This window comes from Marmota marmota, unplaced genomic scaffold (genome assembly GCF_001458135.2).
Source record: "Marmota marmota marmota unplaced genomic scaffold, marMar, whole genome shotgun sequence".
NCBI lineage: Eukaryota > Metazoa > Chordata > Mammalia > Rodentia > Sciuridae > Marmota > Marmota marmota.
In genome coordinates, this window is record NW_025999869.1 from 22,194,828 (window position 1) to 22,216,675 (window position 21,848).

The following is a 21,848-nucleotide window of genomic DNA, read 5'->3' on the forward strand; positions in this document are numbered from 1 at the left end:
TGGGCTCTGCTTCTCCCTTCTCTGCTTTTTCAGCACTGAGGAAAGAGATGCCAGGTTAGGGTGTGCCAGATGGAGTGTAATTGCAGTAGTGATTTTTTTTTTCTCTTTGATTGAACCCCAGAGGCAATACCACTGAGCTACATCTCCTGTCCTTTGTATTTTATTTTGAGACAGGATCTCGCTAAGTTACTTAGGGGTCTAGCTGAATTTCAAAACTTCCATTCTCCTGCCTCCACCTCCCAACTAGCTGGGATCATAGACTTGCGCCACAGTACCTGGCTTCCATTGGTGATTTGTTTATTTACTTACTTACTTGTTTACTTGCTACTGGGAATTGAGTTCAGGGGCACTCTATCATTGATCCACATCTCCACCTCTTTTTATTTTTTAATTTGAAGCAGGGTCTCACTAAGTTGCTTAGGGCCTCACTAAGTTTCTGAGGCTGGCTTTGAACTTGTAATCCTCCTGCCTCAGCCTCCCAAGTTACTGGGATTACAGGTGTGCACCACAGGGCCCGGCTCCGGTGGTGATTCTTCATAGCAGATAGTTTCCCTCTGTAACATAGAGGTGAATTACCTCACTCTGGCAAAGTTGTGAGGCACTCACAAGGTACTGCATGGACAAGCACATAGCCACATAGCTGGCATGCAGTAGGTGCTCAGTGAATATTTGTTGAAAGATTCAGCATCTCCATCTGACACTGTTTGTGTGCTGGGGGCACCTGCCCCTCCCCACTCACCTGGAAGGCCCTGGGCCTGGCCACTCACCACCTTGCCTGGCTCCCAACACAAGTCCTCCCCTGTCATCAGGTGACAGTCCATTCCCAGGACACTTATACTCGGTCTTACTCATCCCTCATAGCAACCCTAAAGGGAGGCAGAGGAGGAGCAGTTGTAGAGGAGGGGACAAATCTCAGAAGTGAAGCATGAGCCACGGCGTAAGGCTTGACCACTGTGTGTCTCCTAGCTGGTGGGCAGTAGGAACAGTGGTGAAGGAAGAGGGGGTGGAGCTCACTGATGGGGAATGGGCGAGAGGACTGGGAGGCCTGTGACTGATTCTTGGTCAGGTGTCCTCATAGCCTCCTCCTGAGGGAGAGGATGCGTGGAGGACCCTGAAGGGGCCAGCTGGCACGGAAGTGTTTGGGTGAGGCCAAAGAGGATGAGGTGCTGGTACCTGGGCAGCAGGAGCCACTCCCCTGTTCCCTGGTATGAACCTGCATTTGGGATGTACCCTCTCCTTACCTGGCCTTGCCCACCTGTCTGCCCCACAGACCCTATGTGAACAGCTTCGGAAGGAGAATGAAGCCCTGAAAGCCAAGCTGGACAAGGGCCTGGAACAGCGGGATCAGGCTGCTGAGAGGCTGAGGTAAGCCCAGACCCCTAGAGAAGGAGTGAGGAGTAAGGGATAGGTGGAAGGAGCGGGGGTGGGGCATAGCACTAATTTCTGGGATGAGGACTCAGGACTCTTGGAGGCCTGTTCAGAAGCCCAATCTCTTGGCTCCTTTGGTATTTCTGTCTGGCTCTTCTCATACTTTGGGAAGTGTCTGTGTATAGAGTACCTTGAGAAATGCAGAATGTTAATACAAATTGTCCTTCTGCCTTGGGAACTTGTCTCCTCAGCCTGTTGGTTGTCTAGCACGCTGTGTGGGGGAGGGCTCAGGACTTTGCTGCCCCCTGCTGGTCGCCATCCTGCACCACTCAGTTTTCCTGAGAACATCAGATCTAATCTGAACTGAGGGTCAGGGGCATTACAAATTTATACTCCAACCCCTCCCTCCTCTGCAAGACAGAGCTGGCCAGTCTTAGGTAAGACATAGGAATCTTCATTTCACCGAGGCTCTCTGTGACCATGATGTAAAGTGGACCCAGGATCACACCCAGGGACACACACATCCTTGACTATAAGAGCTCAAAAAAGCTCTTTGCAATCATGTAGGCCAAACCCGTCATTGTGTGAGGAAAGACTGAGGCCCAGAGAGAGGCAAGGGACTTGCTTTAGGTCTCACAATAAGAACCTCGGTCTCCTTGTGCATTCACTAGTGTGGCCACAGTTCTTGCCAACACTATGGTCCTGGGTAACATGAGTGCTGAATCCCATTGAGTACCAGCTGGGCTGAGTACATGTAGGGGAAGTCTGGGTCAGCAAGCCAAGACTTGTCACTGTCTCCCCCCTACCTACCATCCCTTTATTACAATCAATAGGAAGTAATAACTTCTTATTGGGACCAGGCTGTGATAACTTGATGTTGTGCCATTTTGAATGAGCTCATCTTTATTAACTTTTGGATGAACAAGTTATTGCCATGCTGACTCCATCCATGAGTCCAAAAACCCAGGCTGGAGGAGTGACTCATGTGTTAGAAGGCAAAAGTACAAGCTAAACAATGTTGGCCAATGCCTGAAACCTCAGCCTCTCAGGAAATTGAAGCAGGAGAATCATAGGTTCTAGGCCAGCCTCAGCAACTTAACAAGACCTTGTTTCAAAATAAAAATTAAAAACACAAGTAATGTAGCTCAGTGGTAAAGCACTTGCCTAGCATGTGCAAGGTCCTGGGTTCAGTCCCCAGTATCGCAAAAATGGAAAGCAGCATTACCTATACTAAATAGAAGATAACTTTAAAAATAAATCCAGTGAAGATGAAGAAATGTTAATAGGTGATAGCCAAATACTATTCCCACAAAAGGCTCTGAGTCCTACATCCTGCTCTTTCTGCTTTAACACAGGATATTAGCACATGTTGATGAGGTGCTCAGGACCGATCAGGCTTTCTCCTGCTCTACCCAAGACATATGGTAATAACTGGAGAAGGTGGAGCTTTCTCACTAGAATATGACCCAGATTTGCAGTGTTTACATGCATTTTGAAGATACCATGTATACAGCCATGCCAGAATTAGGGAAACCCTGAGGATCAGACTGCCAGCAATGTGGCTTATTGGTGCCCCTCAGGGTTCTCCTTTAAGTATGTTTCAGGGTCTTGGTGTGCTTCCCAGGACACCTCTGCAACTCATGTAATAGTAAGTCAGAAAGCCCTATTGACTCTTTAACCTAGTGCTGCTATTGTGACTTCTCTGTTTGCCTCCAACCCAGGGAAGAAAATATGGAGCTTAAGAAGTTGTTGATGAGCAGCAGCAGCAACAAAGAGGGTGCCTGTGGTCAGCCAGGCTCACCAAAGTTGGAGGGTAACAGCAAGAAGGGTATGGCTGGACAACAGCAGGTATGTGGTCAGAAATTCAACAGCAACCTCAGTTGCTGGTACCCAGCATCCCTTCACCACCTCCAGTGATAGTGAGTTTACTACCTCCTGCACATAGTTCTGCTGGGAGAAAGTTCTAGTTGGTAGATGCAGTTCCATAGCTTGACCTAGCATCCGCCTCCTTGGAGCTTCCACTTTTCAGGTTTTATTCTGCTTCCGCCCCACAGAATGTCTCACTCCCTGGAACACAAGCTAAGAACTGCTGGCATCGCATAGCCCTGTGGCCCTGACAGGCCTTCTCTTCTGACTAACTGCAATTCCTTTGGCCATTGCTTATAGAAGGTAGCACTGAGTCTTTGGCTCAGTCTGGGCAATATTCCCCAAACAATGCCAGTTTGTCAAGATCTTTCTTAAAGGGCAGCTCCCAAAAGTCAATTTAACATACCTGTATTCCAGGCAGAATTAGGGCATTGGGTTGAACAATCTCTGGGGATTCTGTTAAGCTCCACAGAAGCCTCTGAAATGGAGAGAAGAAGGTGCTGGCCACGGGCATGGTTTGATAATGCCACAGAGCTGGACCACTTCCTCCTCCTGCCTCCACTTCTAAGCCTGGTACACAGCCTGGTCCCAAGAACCCCTTGCCCAGTCTTTGCCATACCCCTGAGTCCCAACTCTTTCTCAGTGCCTTCTTTCCCTTAAGTGGGGTTTAACAGCTACATAGTAATTGAATGTCTTTGACAAACCCTACTCCTATGAAATAGTAGTAATTACCTTAATAATATAATTCCTCATTATTATGTGGCAATAGAGAGTCAGGACTTTCAAAACAATTATCCCATTTTGGCCTTCTCTCTACACTGAGGTAGTCAGGGCTTGCCACTTTACAGCTGTGGCAAGAGGTTTGAAGAGGTCATGTGTCATTGTGCAGTTCAGATTCCTGTGTCACCTGCTATCAAGCAGGCAAGGGCATGGTCAGGGAAACCCATTGCTAAATGGCCAAGGTCTGCTCACTTTTGGCCTTCTGAATCCCAGCCCTTGAAACCCTTCTCTTGTTCAGTCTGCCTTACCTGCCCTCTTGAGGAGGTGGCTTGTGAATTCTGGTCTCTCCTAGGTGCTGAGTCACCTCAGGTATGGAATTCTGTCAGCCGGCCTTTCCAAAACCTTTTGTATCATCTTATCTTACCTGACTTATCTTGAAAGGCCAGAGGCTCTTACTGGCCTGTCAGAAAGAGGAAGTGGACTTGCCCATACACCTAGGACATCTCTGTGCTTGGGATCCAGGGCCTCTGGTCCCATGAGAGGCGTGTATTCCAGGGAGGTGTGAAGCCTGTGCCCTGGTGCTGCATATGGGTGGAATTCTGGCTCCACCTCAGGCCAGCACTATGACCCTGGACAAGTTACATATACACTCTGGGCTTCAGTTTCTTCCTCTGTAAAATGGAGATGTAACACCTCCCACAAGGAATTGTTGGGAAGATTTAGTGATGCGAATGGACATGAGGTGGTTTATTGGAGTAAATGGTAAGCATTAGCTATTGCCTTTTTTCTAATATTTTTAAATATTTTCTAATATTTTTTTAAATATTTTTCTAATTTTTTTCTGATATTTTCTAATATTTAGTTGTTGATGGACCTTTATTTTACTTACGTGTATGTGGTCTGAGAATTGAACCCAGTGCCTCACACATGCTAGGCAAGTGCTCTACCACTGAGCCACAATCCCAGCCCCAGTTATTGCTTTTAATGGTACATTTGGTGGTAGCAGCCAGGTCTGCTAACTCTACAGTTCTTTCTTACTCTTCCACATAGATTGCTCTCGGTAGAGATTCAGAGCATGCCATCCAGGAGCCCGGCATTCTCCTGCTTCTTTCTTTCCCAGTAGCCATCAACCATGACAGATAAGCACAGCTCCCTTCCAGGAGACAGCAGGTTCCAAGAGGGTGACCTGTCTCCCAATTCTCAAAGGAGGTGACCTTACCTGGAGAGAGCTCTCTGCTCCCTGCCTCGCTTCTGCTGCCATAGTGTTCTTACAGGCCTTAGCCTGTAGGAGGCACTTGAACCTCACAAGCCTGGGAGAGCATGGAGGTGAATTGGAAGGCAGGGAATAAAGAGAATATAAAAATAGAATATGACTCCAGGACAAACTGAAGTCAGAGAGTGGACTCAAACATCAGAGGTCCATATGGGGCCTGCATAGACCATCGTCTGTTAATCTCATATTAAGGGCGAGAGGACCAGGTCTTGGCCTACCTCACAGAAGGGCTTGGAGATAGAGCCAGTGTTCAAATTCTACACTCATTATTCTTTGGTTTCACCTAACACTTTTTATTTACTGATTTTTATTTTAAAAACTTCTCATTTTGAGATAACTTTGTACAACAAAAAATGAAACAATCCAGAGTTCACTTCTCACATCCCCTTCCTCTAGCTTCCCCTAATGTTAACATCTTAAATAATCATGGTTCAGTTACCAAAACTAGGAATTAACCACAGTATCATGCTATTAACTACACTGCAGACTTTATTCAGATATCACTAGTCTTTCATTCGTGTCTTGATTTGTTCTGGGATTTAATCCAGGATCCCACATTGCATTATGTTGTCAGGGAGGTATGAAAGAGGCCAGTCTTCTTGGTCTCCTCCAGTTTGTGACAGTTCTCATCTGATCCTCATTTTTCATGCCCTTGACACTTTTGAGCTACACTGGCTACTTGTTTTGTAGAATGATCCTCAACTTGGGTTTACCTAATGTTTTCCAAAGATTAGATTGCAGTTACAGATTTGGCAAGAGTCTCACAGAAGTGACATTCTGAGTACACAAGTGAAGTTTGCTGGCCCCTTCTCAGTACCTCATCTTAGGCTTCATGATGTCAGAATATGTTACTACTGCTAACCTTGATCACTTGGCAAAGGTGCTACTGTCAAGTTGCACTACGATAAAACTGACTCATAAAAGTAATCAACAACTACTTTTGAGGAGAAACTTTGAGACTATGCAAACACCCTGTTTCTCCTTAACTTCACTGATTAGCACTTACATAACACACTGGTGGATCTCTTCTGCAGTATGTATTACTATAGCTTTTTTTTTTTTTTTTGGTATCAGAGACTGAACCCAGAGGGTGCTTAATCACTGAGCCACATCCTCAGACCTTTTTATATTTTATTTAGAGACACGGTCGCACTAGATTGCTTAGGATCTAGCTGAATTGCTGAGGCTCACTTTGAATTTGTGATCCTCCTACCTCAGCCTCCTGAGCTGCTAAGATTACAATTGTACACCACCACGCCTGATTACTGTAGTATTTTAATGATGATTTTATTTCTCTCATTCTTTCCATATTTATTAATTGAAATTCTCTTACAAAGAAGAGCTATCCCTTCTCATCTATTTATCTATTTGTTCAGCTATTTCTTGCTATCAGTATGGTTTCAAGGATACTTGTTTTGTACATTGGTTTGTAACCCAATAGTGTTTTGATTTAGCTGTTCAGATTGTTAAGCTTTGGCTTGGGAAGCTCTTTGAAGTTGTTTCCTGTGACCCTTTGATATGCCTATATTTTTTAAAAATATTTTTTAGTTGTCAATGGGCCTTCATTTTTTATTTATTTATATGTGGTGCTGAGGCTCGAACCCAGTGCCTCACACATACTAGGCAAGCGCTCTACCACTGAGCCACAATCCCAGCCCATGTCTCTATTACTATTAGTTATTATGGTTGTTGTTTTATTATTATGAGCACTTCCTTACTTTCTGGCACTATATGATACTCAAATTCAATTTATATTTTCCCTGCCCCTGCTCTGAAATTCATTTCTCCAAGGACCCCTGATTTTTTTTTTTTACTGGAAAATGGTATTTAGAAACTAAGCTGTGCGTACAAGGTGTGCTTACTGCTACCGTGTCAGTTTTAGGCCCTTCCAGAGGACAGAGCTGGAAATACATATGTGTATATCAATCATGCATACACATACACTTTTGTTTTATATGAAAAATATTTTTAAATATTTTATAAATCTTTAATTTTTATAAAAGTTTTATAATTATTTAACAACTATGTAACTCCTTGCTCATAGGCCAGAGTATTTGGGCCCATATGTGTGTAGGCAGAGGGAGAGTGGCCAGAGGGGGGAGATACAGCTTAAGCAGGGAAGGCAGTTGTGGGGAGGGGGCAGCATCTGGCAGCCACCATGAGCCTCATCATGACTTCCAGAAGGGGGAGTCATGCTTGGGATGGTTATCAGTGTTTTAGTAGGTGGGAGGAGTAGAGAAGTCGGATGTGGGAGGACTAGAGCCATGGAGGTGTATGGGTAAGACAATTTTTATTCAAGGCTTTGGTAAAGACCCTCTGTGTTTCTCCTTAGGCTGGTGTAATGGCAGGTAAGGTCCCAGAGGTGGGGGCCTTGGGTGCAGCTGAGAAGAAGGTGAAGATGCTGGAGCAGCAGCGCATGGAGGTAAGTGGCTGGAGGGGTAGTCAGGAAAGACCCTTCTTCCCTCCTGGGACCAGCAGGATAAAGGACTCGCCTGGCCTCTAGGTTCCAGTTAGTCCCAAGTTACCATGGGGAGTTGCCATGGTGACCACTGAACCATACACCCAAGGAAGAGGTCTGCTGTCTTCTCTTGAACTGCCCACGGGGGTCACTCTGAGGAGATGGAATTTGTGGCACAACCTGAAATTATTGGGGACAATGGAAGGGTTTAAGAAGGCTCCCAAAGTACACAATGGATGGTGGGAACAGGTGATAGCTCAGGTGAGTTTCAGTATTGGGGACAGAGAACTCCTCTGACTGCACCTGCAGCTCAGGGAGGGTCTGACATGAAGGAGGGCCCCCTGCCCTCCTGAAACACAACTTCCCACTGGCCCAGAGTCTCCAAAATTTCGGGCTCTCCCCTGGTATCTCATGGTCTTCCTCCTCCACCTTTCTCCCCCACACAGCGTGGTCTTTCCAGGCCTAGGTAAAAGCCCAGTTTCTTTCTAGTGGCCTTGGTACTATCCTTCCTCCCTAGGCTCCTTTTCTCCTCACTGCTCCTTTCCCAGACCCTGAGCCTGTGCCCCTCTGTCCTTCTTCACATCTGAAAGTGTGTTACGTGCATATTAATTTTAGGTGATTGTTAAGTTTCTTTTTAGATTTCAAAAGTAATGCAGTGCTCGGGGCTGGGGATGTGGCTCAAGCGGTAGCGCGCTCGCCTGGCATGCGTGCGCCCCGGGTTCGATCCTCAGCACCACATACAAACAAAGATGTTGTGTCCGCCGAAAACTAAAAAATAAATATTAAAAAATTCTCTCTCGCTCTCTCTTTCTTAAAAAAAATTATTAAAAAAAGTAATGCAGTGCTCATTATTTTAAAAAATTGAGAATATCATTTCTTAGAGATAACAGCAACTAATACCAGTTTATTCCATATTTCTCAGTTTTTTAATGCATAAAAATAAAATGATACAAACTACTTTATAAATTACTCTTTTTTCTTTTAAAATCAGCTGTCTTTGAGGGTACTTATTTCTATCTATATATGCCATATTCCTTCAGTTCTAAATATTTTTCACATATAATGTTTCTGAAATTGGGATACCCTTTCCCATTGTTTTATTTATTTAATGATGTAGAGTTGAGGAATTATTACATCAAGAGGGGGCCTATAATTAGTATTATCTTTGAACTAAGAAAATGTAGTAGATGCCTTATTTTCTGAATATCTGCAGTATATTTTTACATTATAGTATACTTAACCTATCTTCTACACAAATGTTGGCCTCTGGATTTTTTTTTTTTTTTTTTGGTAATATAAACATGGCTAAGATGATCAGTCTATATATATTTGCACCTTGTGTAAGTGTTTCTGTTGGTTAAATTTTTCATAGTGGAAGTATTAGGTTCAAGATAATAAAAACATGAAATTTTAATACATAATCCAATTGCCCTCTGAAAAGGTGCATGCTCCATGATCCTACACCAAAATGATTACTGTTTTCCTGTCTTAGTGTTGACTAAGTCATGGAGTGTTGGTGCTCCGTGTTCCTTCTCTGCTTCTAACCCCCATCTTTCCCCACAGCTGCTAGAAGTGAATAAGCAATGGGACCAGCATTTCCGGTCCATGAAGCAGCAATATGAGCAGAAGGTAAGGTGGGGGGGTTCTTGGCTGGGCTCTTAGGGCATACTTAGTCTTGCTGCTTCCTTCTCAACAGTTTTGAGCCTTGTGGGGAGGCCACGCTGAGCCCCAGGATGGTCCATATGAGAAGCTCCGTGGCAGTGTCACAGGCCCCATAGAAGCCAAGCCCTGCCCACGTCCCAGGCACATCCCCTACCCTGGCCCTCATGCAGTCCCTTTCTCTGCCTCTGAACCCAGATCACTGAGCTGCGCCAGAAGCTGGCAGACCTGCAGAAGCAGGTGACTGACCTAGAAGCTGAGCGGGAGCAGAAGCAGCGAGACTTTGACCGCAAGCTCCTGCTGGCCAAGTCCAAGATTGAAATGGAGGAGGCAAGTGTGACCCCTGTGCCTTGTGGTTTCAGCACCTCCCCTCCCTTTTAGCCACCAGTCCATGGAGTCAGTGAGCCAAGGGTGGAGTCAGGAGGCCCAGAGGTTCTAGCTCAAGTGCTCAAGAGCTGTGTGGCCAAGGGCAGAGGCATTTTCCTTCCCTTTGCCTCAGTTTCCCTTCTGAAAATAAAAACGATTAGATTAGCTATTGCTTTTCACATTTTCTTGTTTTCGGTGAGGTTTGTTCAGTTACAGTCTTAGAAACTGATAGTGTTTCCTCTCATGTGTGGAAGTTGGAGAGGAAAATGGAAAATAAAGATGGCGGGAGGGAGCCTCACAAAAATCAAAGGGAGATCAGTAAAGGAAGACCAAGGGGTGGGAAGCCCAAAGGGAGGAGGGATGTACTGGGGAATGATATTGACCAAATTATATTGTTATATTTTGTGCATGTACAAATATGTAACAACAAATCTCATCATTACCTACAACTATAATGCGCCAATAAAAAATGTGTAAAGAGAAAAAAATTCCCATGAGGTATCACAAGTAGTTAAAAATTCAGAAACTGTGATTAGTTATTGCAGATTCTCCTTGCATTTCAAGCTCTCTTAAATGAACTTGATCTAGATGTATAAACATGTATAGAAAAACTGTTGTGAAAAGAAAGAAGATTAAATCCTAAATTCATAAGAGTGACCTTATGACTAAGCATGCCTGTGTATGCATGTGTGCAGTGCATATATGTGTGTGAATATATGGACAGGGGTCTTGAAGAAAGGAGAAAGGCAAAGGGTGACCTATCTTTTATTTATTTTGTTTCTAAATGGTAAAACCATTTAGAGAGTAACATGAAAAAATGATTTACTCTGTAGTTCTTTTTAAAATTATTTTGTATTTTCTCAAAACTTATCAAAAAAATCTTATAGAAAGATTTCTGTAAGAAATAGAAATTATACAGGAAGCACATGATACATGAAAGTGATCCAGTCTGGGCCCTGTGGCACATTCCTGTAATCCCAATTATGTGGCATCTTCCTCCTGCAAATCCAAGGCCATCTGGGGCAACTTAGGGAGACCTTGTCTTAAAGTCTTAAAAAAATAAAAAGGGTTAGGGGTGTAGCTCAGTGGTAGAGCACCCCTGGGTTTAATCCCCAGTAAAGCCAAAAAAAAAAAAATATATATATATATATGAATGATAGAAGCAGTCTGGAGGGACCATTCTACCAACTCTTTAGCATAGTGATAGGATTTTGAGGGGAGGTGCTAACAGGCAAAGCTTTATTTATTCGTTTGTGTAGTCAATTTTCACCAGAGCATGCCTGAGGCACTGAGCTGGACATAGAGATTCAATGTGAACTATCCAACCCTGCCCTGACTGGGGAAGAGATACTAAACAACTAATTGAAGTGAAAGTATATTAAGTACTACAAAGAAGTTATTGGAATCAGAGAGTGGACAGAATGGGGAATGGGGACCAGATTCAGCCTAGAGGACCAGCAGGTCCTTGAAGAAATGGCATCTGCCAAAGCATGTGTGACTAATGCCATCCATAGCCCTTCAGGATCCTGGAGCAGCTTAAAGAGGAAAAGCCACATGACTCCCAGACCTTCGGAGTTTTACTCATGTCACCATGTCATCCCTTGGTGGAACTGGACGCTGGCTTCTTTTACCTAGACTTTGTGTGTGTGTGTGTGTGTGTGTGTGTGTGTGTGTGAGAACGCGCGCGTGCACACACACATGCACACACGCGCGCAGGAGGATCAAACCCAGGGGATTTTACCACTGAGATACATCCCCAACCCTTTTTATTTTTTATTTTGAGACAGAGTCTAAGTTGCTTAGGGCCTCACTGAGGTGCTGAGGCTGACCTTGAATTTGCCATTTTCCTGCCTCAGCTTACCAAGTCACTGAGGATTATAGGCATTCACCACCACACCCAACTTTGCCTAGATTTTTTTTCAAATATTTTTTCAGTTGTAGTTGGCACAATACCTTTTTTTAAAATTTATTTTATGTGGTTCTTAGGATTGAACACAGAGCCTTGCACATGCTAGGCGAGTGCTCTATCGATGAGCCATAGCCCCAGCCCCTTGCCTAGATTTTTTAAAGGACATTTTAAACATGAATTGCATTTCAGAGTTTCTTCCATGAGCATGTGGCACCCAGGAGGCTTATCTGGGCAGCCAGCCTGCATCTGTGACCACCCCCTACCTTACCTTGAAGATTTAGTTGAGAGGACACCATCTGGGTTTTCTCATGAGTGCATAGTTATGTTCTATGACTCGCAGCCAGGTATCCTAGCTCACGGTCCCCTCACTCACTTTAGTATGTGAGACAAATCCCTGGAATCTGACAGTGGAATGTTTCCAGAGTGTGGCCCTATAGATAAGCACCTGGCACTAGAGGCCATGCTTCATTCTAGAGCCTCTTAAGCAGGGAGTTCTGGGCAGCTGCCATGTATTCTGACCAAGGCTGCCTGAGCCATCTCTGGCTGGAAGCAGCTCACCTACTAGTTTGTGGAATAACGAGTAAGGTCACACAGGGCTGGGTGAATGCTGACCCTGTGGTCTCTCTCCTGATCCTCATGCTGTGAATGCACCATTGTAGAATGTTGACACACTACCAAATAAAGTGAAAGTTTTCCTGGAATACTTACTACCCCAATTCTGGGCCTTCCCCAGAGGTAACCCCTGGTACCATTTTGGTACATCTATTTCCAGACCGTTTTTCACATTTGGACACATAGAAATACAGTTTATTTGGGGTGTGTCTGGTCTGCCCACTGTAGTGAACACTTCCTTTGACCAGAAGGAGAAAGAGTAATGGACACCTGGATTCTAGCCCAGAGTGCTATGGCCTTAAGTAAGTCACCTCCCCATTTTCCATTGATTACGGGACCTGTGTCTTTATGCTATCTGTAGTGGCCATACTTGCTGGGGCTATCTGTGATGCAGAAATCCTGGTTTCCTAGTATTATGACAGAGGTGCTCACCTTGACACCTTCTCTGATTTCTTCTCAGATGCGATGATCTTTCTTATAACTCCACACTACCTGTGTGTTTCTCTCTAGAGGAACACCTGGGAGCTACATTTATGTCCTTGAGTATCATCTATCCTCTAATCTAAGAGACTACAAGCTGAAAGCTTCTTTAGAAGTTGTCAATAGTTCCTCACTCCCCATGGATCACAAAAGAGCCCTGTGCGAATCTGGTAGACACAGACAGTTATACGCTCAGTTTCAGGCACAGCTCTCCCAAGGTTCCTCTGTGACTCATGTTAAGAACCCTGTTACCCTTGGCATTTAAGTAAGCTCAAACAAAAGGGCTAGGATGGGGTCCAGGATCTCTGCTGGTTGATGGAGTTGCTGGTGTCAGAACTTAGTTTCACTCCTCCAGGCATCCCTTCCTTGAGGGCAAGATTGTGTGGGTATCGCCATATTTTTATCAAGTGCCTTACTCATGAGCATTGCGAGAAGGTGGCTGAGAGAAGGAGGTGTTGATGAGGGAGGCTGGGGCAGGCAGAACAGGGGGTCAAGGCCTCCTGGAGAGGCTCCCTGCTTACCAACCCCATGTTCCCTGCAGAACAACAAAGAGCAGCTGACAGCAGAGGCCAAGGAGCTGCGTCAGAAGGTCAAGTACCTGCAGGATCAGCTGAGCCCGCTCACGCGGCAGCGAGAGTACCAGGAAAAGGAGATCCAGCGGCTCAACAAGGTAGGCATCTTGGCTCTGGTCTCCTGGATGGGGAGGGAAAGAAGACCCACCCCATTGCTGATGCCCTCAACCTAGGAGAGGTGACTTGTTGGTCAGTGAGCTGACGTCACAGTCCCTGCCTGCTTTACTGTTGCTTCCCTATGCCCTGAGTGATCTAGCCCTTGCTGGAGCCTGGGCTCGCTCTCCTCTAGACCTTTGCACCTGCTGCCTCTTCCAGCAGTGCCAGCCTTTACTCTGATGCTCTACATGCTGCCCTTCACCCTGATACCAGCCCTACTGATTGTTCAGGGTGAGCTTTAGCATCACTAACTCAACAAAGCCTTCCTTGGGTATCTTTTAGATCACCCTGTTTTAAACTCCTAAAATTCAGCAGCTCTTTTCACAGCCTTTCTCATTCCCTGGTAGTTCCTTCCTCTACTGTCTTTCCATCTAGCAATGAGGCACACATCCTCACCAGGGCATTTACCCAGGGCATTGCCCAGTGCTGGCACCAAGCATGTGTTCAGGAAACACCACTGAAGAGAATGGATGAGCACGGGCCCAGGGGTCTCACCCTTGTGAAGTGGGATCTGGGGGGACAGGTACCCAGGGTGGAGGCTGGGTGAACTAGAAACTCTCTTGTCTGTACCAGGATAAGTTGCAATGGGACAGGCCTGGTTAAGGCCTGGTTCTGGTCCCAGCTTAGCCACTCTAGCCTCTTTTTGCCATCTGAATCCTGGTGGGAAGCATTCTAGCCCCGCTTTACCTCCAGCCAAGGGGTTTAAGGGAGAAGCTGACAGGAGGGGGCTTTGAAAGGAAGCCCTTGACAAGCCAGAAGGAGCTGTTCAGTTTGTGGCTCAGCTTTTCCCTCTGTGCTAATTGTTTTTCCTTTCCCTCTGTCTCCTGACCCTGTTCACAGTGGACTCTAGCATGAGTTTTTTTTCCCTGGGTCGAAGCCCTGCTGGGGCATCTCTTTCTATTTATTTTTTGTTTGTTGCAGTGCTAGGGATCGAACCCAGGGCCTTGACCATATTAGCAAGTACTGTACCACTAAGCTACACCCCACCCCCTCTATTTGGTTTTGATATTTTATAGTCATTGATTATGCTGAGTCAGGGGCCTTGGGACCTATTCCCCAGAAGAAAAATGATCTGCCCTGAGCTGGGGAGATTGGATGTCTAAATCCAGGCAGGTACTGCCCAGTGGCAGAGTTGGCTTTAATGGAAGAGCTGGGAACAGAGACATCTGTGTGAATGAGTCATGCAAGGCAGGTAGCCTCAGGCAAGCCTCTCCCTGTGCCTGGACCTCAGTTTTCTCATCTAAAAAAATGGAGTGGAATAGAAGAAAAAAGTGAAGCCATCACTTCCCTTCAGAGCATCCTGAATTGGCTACTGGTTCAGCACTTTCCTTGTATCTAGGGAGCTGGAGACTGAATAGGGGCCCAAGTCCCAGCTGGGAAAGCCCTCTGTTTCCCCTCAGAGACAGAAACATTGTAGGAGACACTGTCAGCAATGCTGAGGCTTGGCATGCAGAGTCCCTGCTGGTCAGGGGCTGAAGTCCAGGTGGTGATGAAGGGTGATCAGCCTTGAGAGATGTTCCAGAGCTCTAAAGTTAACAGTTAATAGGGTTAAAGGAGAAAAGCAGTTAATAGAAGCCTTTTAAAAGATGTGAGCATAGTGTTTTACATAAAAAACATTATTTGGTGAACATGGTAGATTAAGGGTGCTTTCCTGTTTTTATTTCAAAATGTTATTTGTTGATGTTTCAGTTTATCATCAGTGTTAGATAAAATCTTGCATAAGAAGAAATTAAAACCCAGCATAATGTAACTACAAGAGTTAAAGTGGAAGGGCTGGCTTGAATGGGAATGGATTGCTATGTTGAAAAATCTAACAGATGCCGAAGAATCTCAGGGTAAGGTAATTATCCAAGGAACTGAAGCATCTCTCAGGGACCTCAGATTCTTTCTAGGTCTCGATACTAAGAATTGAGCTGCATCTGTTAAGAGAAGGAGATTTCCCCTTCTACAGTTTAGCCTGCTGGTTAAGAGCATATGCTGGGTTTGAATTCCTACATTGCCACGAACTAGCTGTGTGACCTTGGACAAGTCACTTTGGGTCTCTGAGCCGCGGTTTTCACATTTGTAAAATAGGGGTGATGATCAGAGTCTTTTTTTCATAGAACTGTGGAGAGGCTCAAATGAGGGGATGTGTACAAAATGTTAATAAATAGGGCAGCATTTATTAAGCTGTACTGGTGGTGGTGATTATTACTATCATGAAGAGGATCCCTGGGGATGAGCTCCAAAGGGGACTGAATTCCAGAGGTTCCCTATGATTCTCTCCCTTCTCTACCTGATCCCAGGCTCTAGAGGAAGCACTGAGCATCCAGGCCTCCCCGTCATCTCCACCAACAGCTTTTGGGAGCCCAGAAGGAGCTGCTGGCCTCCTAAGGAAACAGGAACTGGTGACACAAAACGAGTTACTAAAACAGCAGGTGAGACTGCAGGGGAGTTGGGCATTCCTGAGAGTCAGCATGGGCGTGGGGTCATGTAAATAGGAGTCCATTCCCTGGCCATTGGCAGGACCCCTGCCTGGGTGTAGGTTTATTGTTTCCAGCAGCGTGTCTCTGGCTTAAGTCCACTCTTCTGCCACCTTTATGACTTAGCCATCTCTGTGCCCTACTTGGTTCTTACTTATGTGTAAAAAATTAAGTTTAAATCTATTTTAAAGGGAACTTTCTATAACTAGTATACATGGAAAAATCTATTTATTTGGCACAAATAGAAAGTAACTGTGAGCAATAAATACAATAAAAGCAAAATGGTGTTATTGAACTATAACTGGATTCTCTTGCCTGGTGAATACTGTGAACTTGAGCCCTCTTTCTCAGAGATTGGCAAGCACTGGAAAGATAGCACAGACTTACTAGCGTGAAACAGTCTTTCTCTTTGGGATATGGGAGACTGGCAAGCCATTGAAAGGTGATGGCTGTCCCCTGTGTCTCTGTGCTGCTTATACAACTCTTCATCCCCTAAATTTTCTTGGCCCCAGGCAGCATCTCAGTGATCTGCTGTGAGGTGTGAAGCTGTAGGCTTGGAGCAAGGGCCCTGCCTAGCCTGTCCTTTGCCCGGACACCCAAAATCCTGGGAGAGCGATGTGTCCTCTTTGAGAGCCCGCAGACCCGAACTCCAGTCTGCCGCCATGCACTGGTTCTGTGGCCTCTGTGGCCTCCGCCTCTTTGTGGGCCTTGGCAGATGAAAGGATTGGACTGGTTGATGGCTTTCAGCCTTTTATTTTTATTTTTTTTAACATGAATCTTTCATTCAAATACAGTCCTGCCTTGAAGCCCAGAATATTAGAAGGACACAGAACTACTCTGTTTGAAGTTGTAGGCGGGGGCTCTGGATGCACCCATCCCATTTCCTGTGGTGACCCTGAGACAGGGCAAAACCAGCCCTGATATCAGTTGCCTCCAGCAGGAGGCATGGGGTGTGGGCCTGAGCAGTTGGAGTTCCTGCTAAGATGCCCTCTCCCCCCACCTACCCCACCGTGCCCTCCAGGTGAAGATCTTTGAGGAGGACTTCCAGAGGGAGCGCAGTGACCGGGAGAGAATGAATGAGGAGAAGGAGGAACTGAAGAAGCAGGTGGAGAAACTGCAGGCCCAGGTCACCTTGTCCAATGCCCAGGTGGGAGCAACTGGACCAAGGAAGGGACATTAGACTGCCCTTATTGGGAGGAGTAAGAATTAGAGGGCCTTTCTTTGTCAGGACACTCTCTGGTTCCTTTCCAGCTCTGCTACCAAACTTCCCTATGACCTTGGCAAATCCCTTGCCCTCTGACCCGACATAAAATGCTGACGAATTTGAGCAGTTGGAGTTCCTGCTAAGATGCCCACTCCCCCAAATGGAAGAATTCAACAGAAGCCGGACAATCTCAGGGCAGGGCAGTTGTCCAAGAAACTGAAGCTTCTCTCAGAGACCTCAGATTCCTTCTAGATCTGAGTACTAACTCTAAGGCATCTCTAGCTCTGACTTTCCAAAATCAGTTTTGATGCCTACAGGAACAAATTTAGGAATTGGCCCTTATTCACCCACCCACTCACAATGGAACTGAAAGATATTAATACGGAAGCAGTGAGGCTCACACAAACCTGCTGACTGTGTTCAGACCACCCATGATGAGAGGCTCACCCCACAGCTAGTAGCCTATGTTGTGTGGGGCCCCAGGGGCCTTTTCTGGGACTAGCCTAGGCACAATGACCCAGAGAGGTACTTAGGCCCTCAGCCAGTCCACCTTCTGGTCCAGTTAGGCACTGGGCCCAGACCTGGCTAGGAACTACCTGTGCCAACAGGCTTCTCTTCCTCCCTTCTCCAGATAAAATCATTCAAAGAATTTGAGAAGGCAAAAGAAACCCTCAAACAGCAGAAGAGGAAAGCAAAGGTGAGCATCTTAAGGGAGGAGGCAGCACTCGTCACATCTTACCTTCTCCAGGGGTGCAGTCTGATGGGAGGGGCTATGTGCTGACACTCTCTGTCAACTCACCAATGTGGTGAAACAGGCACAGAGCAGTCATTGGCTCAGAGTAAGTGCTTAGGACACAGTGACTGTCATCATGGATACCTGTGGCCCTGTACCCAACCTTCAGTGCCCAGGTACCACCCTTCCATTCTTATGTACCAGGTTTTATGGCATGTACTAGTCTTTCGTATGTGTGTACCTGCTTTCTGAGTTCATGTGCCAGCTGTTTATGCCAGGTGCCACCCTTCCAAGTTCATGTACCATCTTTGCATATGCCTGCACTCGCCTTCCGTGCCATGTACCAGCCGGCAAGTCCCACCTCCCATGTCCATGTCCCAGCCTTTAGTACCTTTAGAAAGCTAAGATTCTATGGAAGTGAGATGGGTGCCACTAGGATGGCTTGTGTAGCTTGTTGCAGCCAGGGCCAGATGTGAACCTTTTTTGCAGGCCTCAGAAGAGCGATACCATGTAGACCCCCTTCCGGAACACCTCTGTGGGCCCTACCTCTATGCCTACCCACCCACACCAGCCATGGTGCCACACCATGGCTTTGAGGATTGGTCCCAGATCCGCTACCCTCCACCACCCATGGCCATGGAGCATCCGCCCCCACTCCCCAACTCGCGCCTCTTCCATCTGGTGAGTCTGCCCTCCTTCCCTCAAGAACACACACAGGGGCTATTCCAGGCCTTTTCCAGAGAGGAAGGTCAAGTGAAGGTGTCAGACACTGCAGCCTCAGCAATTCATGAGCAGCACCATGGTGGCAGGCAGGTGTCCAGGGCCTAGGTCTGGCCTGCTCTCCCAGGAGTCAGAATTCTGCAGCCCACAGCTGTTCAGGGTTACTGGTATAGAAAGGAGAAGACTGAGTAACAGCTCAGGACAGGAAGGAGGGCGCCCTCCAGGCCCAGGCCAGGAAGGTCCATTTGGGCTTGACTCTGTTATCTTCTCCACATGTGCCAGATTCCAGAGTGTCACTATGTTTCTCTCCCTTTTCCTCCTCCTCTTCCTTTTCTCTTATCACATTTTTCTTTTTTTGCTTTCCTCTTATTATTTTTCCAAAGAGCTGCTGTCCCCTGCCCCATCTTCAGCAGTCCCTCTTCCGCACAGACACCCCAGCTTCTCCTTGGACAATTACAGCAGCCTGCCATCCAGCCCTCTCTGGCTTTCCCTGGTGTGAGCATCCTCTATACATGTCTTATTTTAGCACTGGAGTAGCATGTGCTAAAGAGTTTGATTCTGTAGCTGTAGAGAACTGGATTCAAAACCAAGCTTGGCTACTTTCCTAGCTAGATAATGTTTCTTAACCCTCTGAGCCTCCGTTTCCTCACCTAGGAATGATAACCAGGATGGTTGTAAGGATTGAATTATACTTGGTTAGTTGATGTTTGTTTATTATGATTTGGCATTATATCTGCTGTTGTAATTTTTGAGTGTGTTATTGATTATTAAGCACCAGTTTCGTTGCAGCCAGAATATACCTGGCGTCCACCCTGTGGCACAATGCGGAATCAGAGCGCCCAAGTGACAGACCCACCTTCCACCAGGCCTGCCGACCCCGGTGAGTGTGGTCCCCTAGTACAGGAGCTTGTCGCCCCCTGGAGAAGGTAACTTATCTATCAGTATTGCTCCAGTTTGATCTGGGGGGTTTGATCCAGTTTGATTTGAGAGGCCTAGCTCTCTCAAGTACTGTTGGAAGGGAATTGATGTTGGCTCCAGAGTGAGGGAACTGAAATCATGCATTCGTTCATTCTAGTTTGTTGTCACATGCCAAGCACCTTAGCAACCTGACTTCCTCCCACTAGGCCCCACCTCCTAGATGCTCCACTATTTCCCAATAGGGCCACAGGCTGGTAACCATACCTTTAGCATTTGTTCTGCAAAATGCCTTTACAGAACATTTAGATCCAACCTGTAACACTTTGGTAAGAGGATGGAAGGAGAGTGGCTGACGCAAGCTGATGGAAGGCTGGTGTGGGGAACACCAGCCAGGAACAACATGGGGAAAGAGAGAGAGGGGACAAGACACAGGTAAAGGCCTGGCAGATCTATGCTGTATGGGGCCTTGCAGAGTATGGAAGGAATGCTAGTTTGTACCCTAAGCATGTTATGGAGTCACTGGATGTCTTAAAGCAGAGTGGAATGACCAGATTAGCATTTTGGAAAGCTCCCTCTGGCCATAGTGTTTGCCATAAGAGGTTACAGGGACTGGGGCTGCATTCACCAATCAGAGGGAGGCTGTAATGACTGTCCTCACTCCCTGTAGGACTCTCATGAAACAGGAGGCACTGCCTTACCAGTGGAGCTCTGGGAACAGAATCACAACTAGTGGATGGTAGCTATAGGGAGACCAAGTCCATCTCAGCATGAAGAACTTTCTTAACCAGAGTTACAATTGCAGAGAAAAGAAGCCAGTTATAAGGAGGTAGTGAGAGCAGAATGGATGACCTGCAGGAAGTGTGGATTATAGGATTTGGAGCCAGGAAGAAGATATCAAACTGATCAGTCATTTCCAGAGGGTCTGTGGAGCCCTTGGAGGCTGCTTTGATGAATGGCAGAGGGTGGCCTGGTGGGCAAGGATGACCCCTCCCCCATAACTACTCACTTCTAGAAGCTGGAGCCAGAGTGACAGTGACTGGGTTCATATCCCAGCTCTACTACTCCCTGCAGCTGGGACTTTGGGCTTTTTAAAATTTCTGTGTCTCAGTTCCCTCCTCCACGAAGGGGGTAATGATGGGCTTACTACACAGGGTGAGGATTACATGTTGAATGTTCCTAAGACACAGCCTGGAAGTCAGTTGCAAGCTGTTATTTATTTCACAGGGACTTAGTTGCCTTCCATAGAAGACTTTGAAACTGATTGTACCACATAATTCTTAAGTCTTCAACGTTTTTGTTTATTTAGAGTCTGCAAAAAATGACCATGAGGGGCCCCAGTGAGACCAGATTGTGTCATTTGGCTCTATCTTCGTCTTGGAGAGCCAGCTGACCTCAGATTACCGAAAACTAGAAGCCACATATTCTTTGTGGCCAGAGCCGCAGCTGGACAGGAGGCTGAGATGTGCAGACGGCTCATACCTCCAGCCCTGAACTGTTTACAAGACTGGGGAGGCTCCACCCACAAGGCTTCCACATGGGCTCCTCATCTGGCGATGACCAGGGGAAACTCACCGCCCTGCCTCCTGTCACCAAGTTGAGAGCCCTCACCTGGCTGACCTGCCATCCTTCTTTGAAGCAGCTGGACTTCCATCTTTAGAGTGGATTGCAGCCCAGACCCCTTCTTTCACAACCTCCACAGAAGTGGTTCCAGCCCCACCAAGCGCCACATCCAGTTCATGTGTGTGTTCAATTTTTGCTTCCAGCTCTGTAGCAGGACCTGTCCCATGTCCATCCCTACCCCTCTGTGAGGAGCTGCAGGAAGAATGGGTTTGTCTCCAGAGTAGGAGAGAATGACAGGGTATTCTGATGTTGGGGCCCTCTCCACTCCACCTCCAATAGCCTCATGAGAGGTGTCACCACCTGGGATGAGGGCCAGGCCAGCCATATCTGCTGAGGGACCCAGACTGAAGCTGCCAGGCCCTGGAGTTCAGGCCCTTCGCCCCCAGGCTAGAGGTTTGTGGTGTCGGAGGCCTGTATCTGGGTGGCTGTCTGTTCCTAGGCAGCTGTTTGCACGCATCTTGGACATAAATCCAAGTGGAAAATCAACATTCTGTGACTGGTATTCTTTTTTGTCCTAATGTTCCCCTCTCGGCCAATCAGAATGCTGCTTTCCAGGTTCTATACCCCTTTCTCCCATTTCCCTGAGAACATTACCAGTATTTGAGGAGCAGTATAAAGAGCCTAGGCTGAGAGCCAAGGGACCTTGCTTTAAATTCAAGTTTTGCCTCTCGCTCACCAGGAGACCTGGGGTAAGGAGTGAGCCTCAGTCTCCCCATTTTTCAAATGAAACACTTCTCAGCCATTGCCACCTT

General features: G+C 46.5%; 1 protein-coding gene across 13 annotated transcripts in view; it reads left to right on the forward strand.

Moving 5' to 3' along the window:
• Tnip1 (TNFAIP3 interacting protein 1) overlaps positions 1–21,582 on the forward strand; it is a 50,572-nt gene extending 28,990 nt beyond the window's left edge. For 7 of the 13 annotated variants that reach the window (XM_048783121.1, XM_048783102.1, XM_048783101.1 and 4 more), the window contains 11 exons: positions 1,271–1,365; positions 3,090–3,216; positions 7,560–7,649; positions 9,249–9,314; positions 9,543–9,674; positions 13,253–13,381; positions 15,725–15,856; positions 16,923–17,048; positions 17,737–17,802; positions 18,328–18,519; positions 18,942–19,181. In XM_048783121.1, the coding sequence (XP_048639078.1) occupies positions 1,271–1,365; positions 3,090–3,216; positions 7,560–7,649; positions 9,249–9,314; positions 9,543–9,674; positions 13,253–13,381; positions 15,725–15,856; positions 16,923–17,048; positions 17,737–17,802; positions 18,328–18,519; positions 18,942–19,166 (1,380 nt within the window). In that variant the 3' untranslated portion in view covers positions 19,167–19,181. Of the gene's footprint in view, positions 1–1,270; positions 1,366–3,089; positions 3,217–7,559; positions 7,650–9,248; positions 9,315–9,542; positions 9,675–13,252; positions 13,382–15,724; positions 15,857–16,922; positions 17,049–17,736; positions 17,803–18,327; positions 18,520–18,941; positions 19,182–19,336; positions 19,485–20,782 lie in introns of those variants that run through there. The other 6 variants (XR_007340618.1, XM_015492718.2, XM_048783109.1 and 3 more) reach the window with 6 other exon arrangements.
• The last annotated feature ends 266 nt before the right edge of the window (positions 21,583–21,848 follow it).